General features: G+C 44.2%; 1 protein-coding gene across 1 annotated transcript; it reads right to left on the bottom strand.

Annotated features, from left to right (window-relative positions):
• Positions 1-4,377: 4,377 nt before the first annotated feature.
• Positions 4,378-9,760, bottom strand: LOC308383087 (mRNA decay activator protein ZFP36L1-like). The gene is made up of 2 exons (XM_080860682.1): positions 9,607-9,760; positions 4,378-7,458 (listed from the first exon to the last, which is right to left on the bottom strand). Exons 1-2 carry the CDS (start codon positions 9,658-9,660, stop codon positions 6,520-6,522), a joined length of 993 nt encoding a protein of 330 aa, XP_080716808.1. The 5' UTR covers positions 9,661-9,760; the 3' UTR covers positions 4,378-6,519.
• Between the last annotated feature and the right edge of the window lie 527 nt (positions 9,761-10,287).

The raw sequence follows: 10,287 nt of genomic DNA, 5'->3' as shown, positions 1-10,287 counted from the left end.
GGCGCTCTGAGACTCTGCATCACCTGCATCCCCAACCACTTGGTCAGGTGGGGTTGGGTTGGGGGCCTGCATTCTGGCTGGTGGTGACCCTGAGATGAAACTTCCGCAGAGTTCAACCGTGCTCTTTGGAGATGTTAATTTATCTAGATTTAAACACAAAAAGCTGGAATGGGTTAAGTTAAGCGAATCGAAAGGGGTCATTCCAGTGTGTCTACAAGAGAGTTGAGAGGCATTCGGTTGGAGATAGTTGACAAAGTTAATGGTCATGTAGAAAAAGCTGCAAGGGTGCAGGATGAATGGTAATGGGGATTGAAGAGTTACATGAGACTGTAGAAAAGGGTCAGTGAATATAATTAGAAAGTTCATGCGTCTTAGTATGGGTATAAAATGTTAAAAGATTAATGGGTGCAGAATTAGACACTTATACACCTGCATTTGCTGGTTAGTGGTTTTGGGTTCCACCAAGTGTCAACACAGTAAACCAAAACTTTGACTACTAAGATACCATCAGTGTGTGTGTGTGTGTGTGTATTCTGTGACCCTGAGTGGTCCTGTCAACAGTCTTTCCAGCTACTATAGCAGTAAAGATTAGTACAAATTGTGGTTTCTACCATGTTTTTAGTCCCTGAACACTAGAGCACATAATAGTTAGGTGGTCAGTTTGCCCTGTACCTATTTAATAGGCCATTAGGCTAGTTAAGCATCAGCCACTTAGTGATAACAATCTGTGTCTGTGTTTCTAGGAAGAAAATATGTTAATTTACTAAAGGTAGCTTTCTGGTGTTTTCTAGTTTTATAATGATTTGTAAAGGGATGTTTTTCGAAAAAGGAGTTCAAGAAATATGCAAAAAGAGACACACGGAAGGTCTTCTCCCGAGGTCTTACTTTTGTGTTTGTCAACAAAAGCATAGTGCACACACACCGCCATTACGGCCCTCAGGTGCCCATATAAGGACCGCGCTGAAGGCTGTGTTTGTCTCGTTAAAAGTGTAGACACTCAGCAGCAACACCAGCTGCCTGCAGGGTCACTGGATCTGGTTAGGGCTGTCTGGTTAAACATTGGCTGGAACTCACCGCAGTAGAAGAGCAAGTTAGAGGGCCCTAGGGGCAAGAGGGGAGGAAAGTAGCAGGGCCAGGCCAGACAGGTTTAATGGCGGTGGAACTTTACCCAAGCACGCTGTCTGCCGTAAAAAACTGCCGACTCAGTTGGCTACTGATTCACAGCAGCAGCAGACCTCAGATATGGCGTCTCTCACCTCGCTGCCGAACAACAGTGGAACTCCTGCTTGGTTGCCATGACTCCTGTTCCCATGACTTCTGTTCTCATAGCCCCCCTCTGCGTTAAAGGGATGTTTTGCTGATTAGCTGAACAATGGCGTTATTTTGGATAGTTTCTCTTTTTTTTTTTCGTGGTTTAATACGCAAACAAACCATACACATTCTTACAATACTGAAAATGATCTGTAAAGGACCACAATAAAGTGACATAATGAACAACTGTGTTTGTGTGGTCATAAAAACACATCTACACTCTGTGGTTTAGGTGAGTGGCTGTTTATAATGAAACCTCTAGTAACTGTTACAGTCGTAGCAGTGTGGTTTAAATCGTTTTATTTTGGGACTTTTCTGACTGACATTGTGTAATGTGAACCCATACCACCCTATATCACGCCTTGACCCTGATAAATAGTGTGCGCTGATGACCTTTGACCCTTTGGACAAACCTCTAATGCGCCACACACACACACACACACACACACACACACACACACACACTGTCTCCTCAGTGAACTTCACAGAACGTCTCACTTGTCCTGAGTTCTGAGGTCAAAGCTGAAGCACAACTCTGGGGCACTCACAGTGCAGCAGTGGACTCTCTCCTCAGTCTACAGCTGAAAGGAGGACTAGTGTGGAGAGGAAAATAGCTGATGAAGGAGTGTTGCTCAACTCCAGTACAGACCCCCCCCCCCCCCCCTCTATCCAAGTCCTCCCAGGCAGCTGCTATCGCTGCCCTTAAAGGCACAGATACCCATTCTTCCCCACAGTAGTCTCCCCCGGATTAAACTGTAGAGGCCAGATCCACAGCAGGTCAAAACTCTTGTTTATGTAAGGCATAAAAAAGGTGTCCCATTATACTAAATGAATGGGCGAAGCGGAGGCAAAGACCTCCGTGGAATGGAGTGGAGGTTCCTCCGCCAAGTCCATTCATTTTGAAGGCCGTCCCCACAGTCGTATTTGGCCATACGTGAATGGCCCACAAAGGAACGTCATTTTTAGATCAGTTTTAAAGGGAGGCAACCTGTTTAGCTTGTAGTAGGCTACTGCTCTCTTTAGTCAAGGACAATGACAAATTTGGTTGTGCTTGGGTACAGTTGATTCCACTATTGCTGTTGCTAAGTCGACCCCATTAGCATTCTAGCTGTTTGTGATTCTGTTTGCTAGCTTGCCAGCTCGTCCAGATAACATGTTTTTTAAACACAGAATTCACTGCACGTTCACCACTTGGCAAAATGAGAGAATATATTTGTTTTGGTTCATTCATAAGCTTGCCTGACTACACACTGGCTGTAGTAGCCTCTGTAGATGGGCAGCTTGTCAATCAACTGTTATTTACTGTGGTTGTTATAGTTACCATTCCGAGGTTCCAGAGCATTGATATACAGCAGTGATTAAACTTTTTCTGCGAATCTACTTCATATAGGTATTCAGTTACGGAGTTTTCAGTCCAAACAAATTACGATTGAAAACATTCATAGAATTTTTCTTACAACACTTGATGCTGAAGTCAAGCTCAGATAGGTGCAGTCATGACCATGAATGAGTTGTTTGTTTGCACGGCTTATGTAAACAGTTAAATGTTGTAAACCTTAAGTCCACTAGCAGGGCCTTTGTACTATGTAGATTTTGTAACGCACAGTTTGTTTTTTTACACAATACGGTTTGTGATGACTGCAGGGTTTATGGTGACTCCTGTGCACGTAATAACTTAAGTGTTTGCAGTGCCATTACGTTTATGACAACTCCAGTGTTTTACTGGACAGTGATTTATATCAACTTTAGTGTTTATAATGTCAGTGTCTGTGCTACTGCAGTTCAGGGTTTATGATGCACGTAGTGCCCGTGGCCTGGTGTCGTCATGTGTCGGCCATTAAGGTGGAACAGAGGACAGCACCCGATTTACTTCTCCCCTTCGGCAGAGTCCTCCTCACAGTCAGTGAGTGTTTATCTGAACATTCCCCCCATCAATCCTCCTCTTGAAGAGAATAAAAGGGGGATGAATCCTGGCCTGGAGGGGAGTGAGGAAAGAAAACGACCCCCGCACCACCGCCCTCCAGTCCATCAGCGAGAAGGAGGGCCAGACTAAATGAGTCCGAACCTTACCTACCGTTACTATGGCAACCGACCTCTTGCCCTGACCTCTTGGGTTCATGTGAGCGTACAACAAATATGGGAAACTCAAACACGGGGGAACTCAAACACTGGTGTCGCAGGCGTAAGAGCTAAAGCACTCGACACTGACACGCAGTCCATTAGAGCACCAGCTGCGACAGGGGGAACCGGAGTTAATACGCTCGCACCCTATTGCTTCAACACCACACACAAACACACACACACACACACACACACACACACACACACACACACAGTTCGCACCCTGCTGCTTCAACAAAAACACACACAGACACAACACACAACACACACAGACACAAACACACACACAGCCCGCACCCTGCTACTTCAACACCGCACACACACACACACACACACACACACACAAACACACACACACACACACACACAGCTCGCACCCTGCTGCTTCAACACGGTAGGCTTCCTGGCCTTGCTTTCCTGGAAAAGTCTCCTATAAGTGTGGGCTCTTGCGTGACCTTACTACCAAAGCGCAGGGCCGGGGAGTCCACAGCTCGTCTGGGAAGACCGACGGGTGCCTGAGGGAGAGTCAAAATATGCAGTGGAATAATCACTGGCCCAGTTGTTTGCTCGTGATGTCAGCAACACAGCTGCTGCTGCTGGACTGAAAATCCTTCTCTACATCAACGTAGAAACCAACCTTGGTGTACACGTGGACAGATTTAACCTTCTTAGAAAAATTACCCTGAGGTTCACAGGTCTCACTGTCCGGTATTTTCTGTCCCCTGTGGTGTCCAAACAGCCATGGTTTGCTTCGCTAGTGCTACAATTGCACTTACAGCTAGAGGCTAGCAGTTAGCTATTTTTAGCTCACTGAGCAAGTTTTTGCTCAACCATGGCTTCATAATTCAGTCTTTTCTCTCAAAAAGACAAAATAAGGAGCATTTTTTTTTTTTTTTTAGAAATATGTATTTTATTGGTCTTAAACTGCAATCTGTCACTACAGAAAAATGAAAGAGGAATTAATCATTGTGAACTGCTGCAGAATGAAGACATTCAACAGATACTTTTAGTGTCAATGTTGTAAACCTTATTCTCATCAACTAGGAATTATTTAGCTCTGAATAACAAAATTCATAAAGGCACGATGAGGTGGCCCTTGGAATGTGTTGGTAGGCACTTAACAGCTGCAGGAGGTGGTCCAGATTTACTACACAATCAAAATTACAAAGGAAAGTCAGTAACTTGTTCTACTGTGTTTTTAAACTGTCGAAATCATAGTAAAAAGTCTGACGCTAAATGTCATGTTTCAAGACCCACTTCAGAGTTTGAGGAGACATGATTCATTCTTCTTGGTAATTAAATATAACTTCATGCTTATGGCAGGGAGAGGATGACTGCAGCTTACAGAAACTTAAAGGTTATCTAAATACAAGAGCTACACTACATTCAGTGTTTAGGGCAAAGTCCTTGTTTGGACTTTTACAAGGGAGAGGGACAGGGGTTATAACACAGATACATTCACAAATGCTCAACTAGTATGGGCGGAGTTGATTGGTTCTCATGGAGGGGGATGTTTTACAATCATAGTTTTGATTGGTGGGCACCACTCAAGGCAATTGCATTCAGGAATAGGAGATATTGTCAAGGCAAACCATAGATAGCGCGGGTATCACGATGGCACAAAAGAACCTCGGCCTGCTGTCCGCCTCAAGGGATGAAAGAATAAATATTGCATTCTGTCTTTAAATTAAGATTCACTTTAAAATAAAATCAAAGTGTAGTTACAAAATGTCATTGCAGAATAATATATTAACTGTGAAAAAATAAAACAAAAGCAGGTCAATCTCACCATTGATACGGAAGATCATAATTTAACATAAAAGAAAATATATTCTATTGTCATGATCCAGATAAATACAAACAAAATAAAAATGCTTACAATCAGCAATAAATACATTTTGATAAGTTAAATAAGCAGTGACAAGCAAAACCTTGCATCCAAAAGTTCTTCTGAACAAAATAATAATAATAATAATAATAATAATAATAACAACAATAATAATAATATAGCACTGATATAGTATTAGAGTATTATGTGGTGACATAGGGTGGAATGTCATAGGATTTATTTTCTTTTTCCTGGGCCGCACTGACAGTGGTGTGAAAGTCTTTAAATGCACAAGAGGGATGTAGATGAGTCCTGATTGTGGAGGTTTGATGACTTTGATTCACATCCGACTTTCCTTTCCCATTCAAATGTAATTAAAAATGTTTTTAGGAATAGTGTATAGCTTTTAGTGTAAGGCATCACATACTTAAGGGATCGTTGCCGAGGTGTTGGCAAATGTAGCACCGAAGACTCTTGTTTTTTAACTCCATGAATCTTCCAGGTGGTTTTAAAATGAAAATCAACAAGTCTGTTTTTTTGTGTGCATGTATTCCCAAAATGGCCAGAAGAGGACAGCTGTGTTGTGCTGGTCCATGTACCCACACACATATATTTACACACACACACACACACACACACACACACACACACATTCGTGTCAGAGGAATGGGTATTTCGAGGCACTTGATGTTTCTCAATGGTTCCTATTGGTTTACTGATCAGATAAACTATGGGGGCAGTGGAACTAATGAGAGCACTGACACACACACACACACGCACACGCGCACGCGCTTGCGCACTCACACTCACACACACTTTCTCACAAAAAAACACACCCACAGGAGGGTATGAGACTACATGGACCTCTGACACGCTTCCTCTCTTGTTTGCTCTCAGTTTGGCACCAGAATGACATGACACTGGGATCACGATCTCATTGTCACTTGTTGCCTTTCTTAGGAACCTTGTGAGGAACCTTGTGAGGAACCTTGTGACCAGTCTACAGCGATAGGGTTGGCTTCAGAAAGGGCAGGGTTCCGGGCTGAAGAAGTGGGGTGGGTTAGATTTGTGTGGGACTGCCTGATTGGACTTGATGGCTACAACAACACTGCACCTCTCTGTCCTTCTCTCATCTGTAAACAAGGACAGGAGCGGTGGGGACAACGGGGAGGAAAGTGCTCGCTCTCTCTCTCTCTCTCTTTCTCTCTGCCTTTCTATTTTCTCTCTTTCATTCTTTTTCTCTCTCTCTCTCTGTCTCACTAGTCGTCAGAGATAGAGAGCCAGCTGAAGATGGGTAGGCGACGCGCAGCATCCATGGTGGGTGACTCGGAGCCACTCTGGCTCCCCAGGCTGCTCTGGTAGCCCTCCTGGTCGGACAGTGAGTCGGGGGGACAGGGCACGGTGGGCGGGCGCAGGACCGGGGCGTTGGTCAGGCCAGACCCGAACAGCTGGGCCAGCTCCTGGCTGGGTAGGGAGAAGGGGTCGCTGCTCGGCCAGTCAGCCGCCAGGCAAGGTGGGGGGCTGAGGGACGGTGTGCTGGGGAACCCGGCGAAGCTGAGGCTGTGATGCAGGCGGGGACGGCCTGGGTGCGGGTGCAGGTGAGAGGCGCGTCCAGGGCCGTCACCGGGGGGCATGGGGCCGCAGCGCTCCTCCGCGTTGTGGATGAAGTGGCAGCGCGGGCCATACGGGCAGAAGCCGATGCTGTGGAAGGTGCGGCACAGCTCCGTCTTGTACTTGGGGTGGCGGCTGAGGCTGCGCAGCTCCTGGTGCCCGTGGGCGAACTGGCACTTCTCGCCGTACTTGCACGCACCGTGCTCCTCGAACGGGCGGCACAGCTCCGTCTTGTAGCGGCTGGAGTTCACCTGCTGCCCCATGCCTGATGCTGTGATGGCTGCCAGGATGCCGCCGCCGCCTCCTCCCCCCAGGGCCCGGAGACGGTCGCCTGTCTCGGAGTAGCAGCGCTCCCGAAGGCGCGGGTCACGAGCCCCCGGGGGCGGCGGCAGGCTCAAGGAGTTGGCAGAGTGCCGCCGCTGGTGGAGTCCCCCGGCCAAGGAGGAGGAGGAGGAGGAAGAGGAGGAGGGCGAGCCCACGGCCCGTCTGTCCAGCAGGGGGCCAGTGGGAGGGGGACTGAGGGGGGTAACACCTGCACTAGAGGGGGGGCCACTGAAGGTGTTGTTGAAGTTGAGCATTTTTGTGTTCTGCACACCAAAGAGGGGAAAAAAAACAAAACAACGATCAGACTTCGGAGGCAGGGTGCTACCAGACAGACAATACACACTGATTTTCTCTTTTCAAGGATATTTCAAGCATTTCAGTTACTACAAAGTTTTCAACTCTATTGCAAGTTTGTAATCCCTCCCTCTGCGGCTCTGGCCTCTTTCATGTTATGGGAATACATAAGGTGTGTCGGCATGCTGCGGTTCAAGCGTGGCAGCTGCAGATGACTTGAGTTCAAGCATTGCATCATCGTGCTCAAATCATGACCGCTTAGTCTTGACTGAGATTTCACCAATGAAGTGGATAACGCAGGATTACATAATATGTCGCGATTAATTACTAACCATTTCATTCTTATTAACCGATCATAAATTCGCCATAATCTTCCTAGTTTACTTGGAAATGTGAAGTTTCCTATGCCTCGATTGTTGCCTATAAATCTTCTTCTTTGATTTGCTTCAAACAATTTAGCATTTAACAGCATTCTGAGAACTTAAGCGCAGTAAATAAAGCTCTCTCTTAGCACGCACTATGCTGATACTGTAATTCCCACTGAGAGAAACTAGTAGGCCAGGCAGAGTAACCCATTTTGGAGCCAAAAATATAATTCATTGTAAAAGATTTTTTTTCAGCATATATCATTTCTATGTCGTGTCCAGAACGACATACTAAAAGTCCTAAGAAATCCTATTTGAGGAAATATGTTTAATTATCATCAATCTGAGATTTAAATTAATTTGAATATGCAAATGAGCTATACACTAATCGAATATGCCCAAAATACACCCAAATAGGCTTAATTTTTTCCTTTACTCCTACCAAAATAAAACTTTACATAGTAAAAGTATACATGAAGTGTAACTTGAAATTCATTTAAATATGCACATGAGCCTCACATTTGAATATGTCACACTTGAATATGTCCTAATTGCATAGGCAGAAACACCATACCCCTGGCAGGTACTACCTAGGTTAGAGGCCAGTCAAAAATCAGCGTTGCCATCTCCTATTGGCAGTAGGATGATTGGATGAAGATTGGGCCGATGTATTTGTCATACATATGAATGGTGTTTCTGCCTTTGGACATATTCAATAAGTGTGGAGCTCATGTGCATATTCAAATTAATTTCAGAAGAAACTTGTACTACAAAATGTTTTACTTTTCATGGGTACTTCCATTGTGTAAAGTTTAATTTTGATAGGAGTAAAGGAACAAATGCATTTTTGAGGTGTATTTTTGCCCTGCATTATTAGCACACATCAGATTGATGAGAATTAAACATATTTCCTGAATGGATATTGGATATTGAATGGATTTCTTAGGACTTTTAGTATGTTGTTCTGGTGGATACCCCTTAGAAATGATTTATGCTGAAAAAAAATATTTTACAATTAGTCCGTCGTAAAACGCTACCCATGACTGGACTATAGGTTACCAAGACGTAACTAGCTAATATGTACCCAACACAAGGTTCAATAAGCCAGGTGTAGGTCACAGGTAACGTAACCTATTGCAGCAACTGACTTGACACAAAATACAAATCCAAAGACAATACAAATCAAGAATTCATGCATATTGATTTCACACAAGGCACAGAAATTGCGCGTTTAAGCACACACACTTGCATGTTTTTCTTTTTAGTTTGTTTAGCTTTTAAGACCCAATAGCCTTAAGAAGGAGTTTAGTAATCAGGCTGGGAGACATGCAGTTCACGTTCGAATGTGACAACGCATGATACACCTACGGATTTTAACTGTAAAAAGTAGTGACAGTTTTTTGGTCAGTAGTCATTACGCTGGGCCATCTCACACTTTGACAGTCGAGTGAAACATACACAACGATTTATAGGCTGATTACGCGATCATAAATCTGTCGCGATTCTTAAAAAGTAAAACATAAGCAGCCTCTTGACAACAAAATACTATAAAAACATTTTATATGTTTAAGCATAAGCAGTTACGTTTTTAAGGAAATACATTCTTGCGACTTAATCGAATTAGCTAGTAACTTTAGCCACGCTATTTAGCCATGTCCGCAAGAGATTTCCTTCCTAAAACCAAGTGTTGAACTGCATGTACTCCGACAAATCCGTGCAAAACTTTTAAAGTAAAAAGATTTGTTTACTTACTTTGCTCACCACTTCGTCGTAATCAAAGAACGCAGATACGATGGCATCAGCCATGATGTAAGCTGTAACTGAGTGCGGATTTGGTGAAAAGATGAAGTTTTTCGGCCTGATGGGTGGATTTATTCCTGTTTCGGTGTGTTCTTTCTGACCCGCAGAGCGCACCCCCTCTGTTGAGCTGAGCACTGTGCATTTTCTTTTTAAAAAGCGGCATGATTCCTCATACTAGGAGGAGCTTGGAATTGACGACAGCTTCAGGGTAGTCCGAAGAGTACCGACACTCTTGGTCTGTTTGAATCATAGCAGATTTTGGCCTTTCTTTTTTTCAGCACTTAGCTAAAACCATTAGTTTCTGAGTAAAATGGTTTGTGTTATGGTCAACTTCTCGAGTTGTAGGGGCAGTCATTGATGCATGCCTGTCAACAACACTGGCTGGGCGAGTAACAGTCTGTTAGTATTCATGGAGCTGCTGTGTCATCAGCATTGTTTGGTCATCGCAATAACAAGATCCCATACATGTTTAGCATGATAGATAGATTGATGGGTACTTTATTATTCCCGAGGGAAATGTAGTAGAGTTGACAGTAGTAGTAGTAGTAGTAGTAGTAGTAGTAGTAGTAGTAGTAATTGACAGAGAGTTGACAGTAGTATGAGTATAAACGTTTCTAGATCGCTGTAATGGTC

This window comes from Sprattus sprattus (assembly GCF_963457725.1).
Source record: "Sprattus sprattus genome assembly, chromosome: 2".
Lineage (NCBI taxonomy): Eukaryota > Metazoa > Chordata > Actinopteri > Clupeiformes > Clupeidae > Sprattus > Sprattus sprattus.
The sequence above is the reverse complement of the archived record's forward strand: the minus strand, read 5'-3'. Positions and strand labels throughout refer to the sequence as shown.

Excerpts from the sequence above, each read along its gene's own strand:
- LOC308383087 (XM_080860682.1), bottom strand. The coding sequence starts at position 9,660 with ATGGCTGATGCCATCGTATCTGCGTTCTTTGATTACGACGAAGTGGTG. Across the intron at positions 7,459-9,606 it reads ACGACGAAGTGGTGAGCAAA|AACACAAAAATGCTCAACTT; the intron begins GTAAGTAAACAA and ends TTTGGTGTGCAG.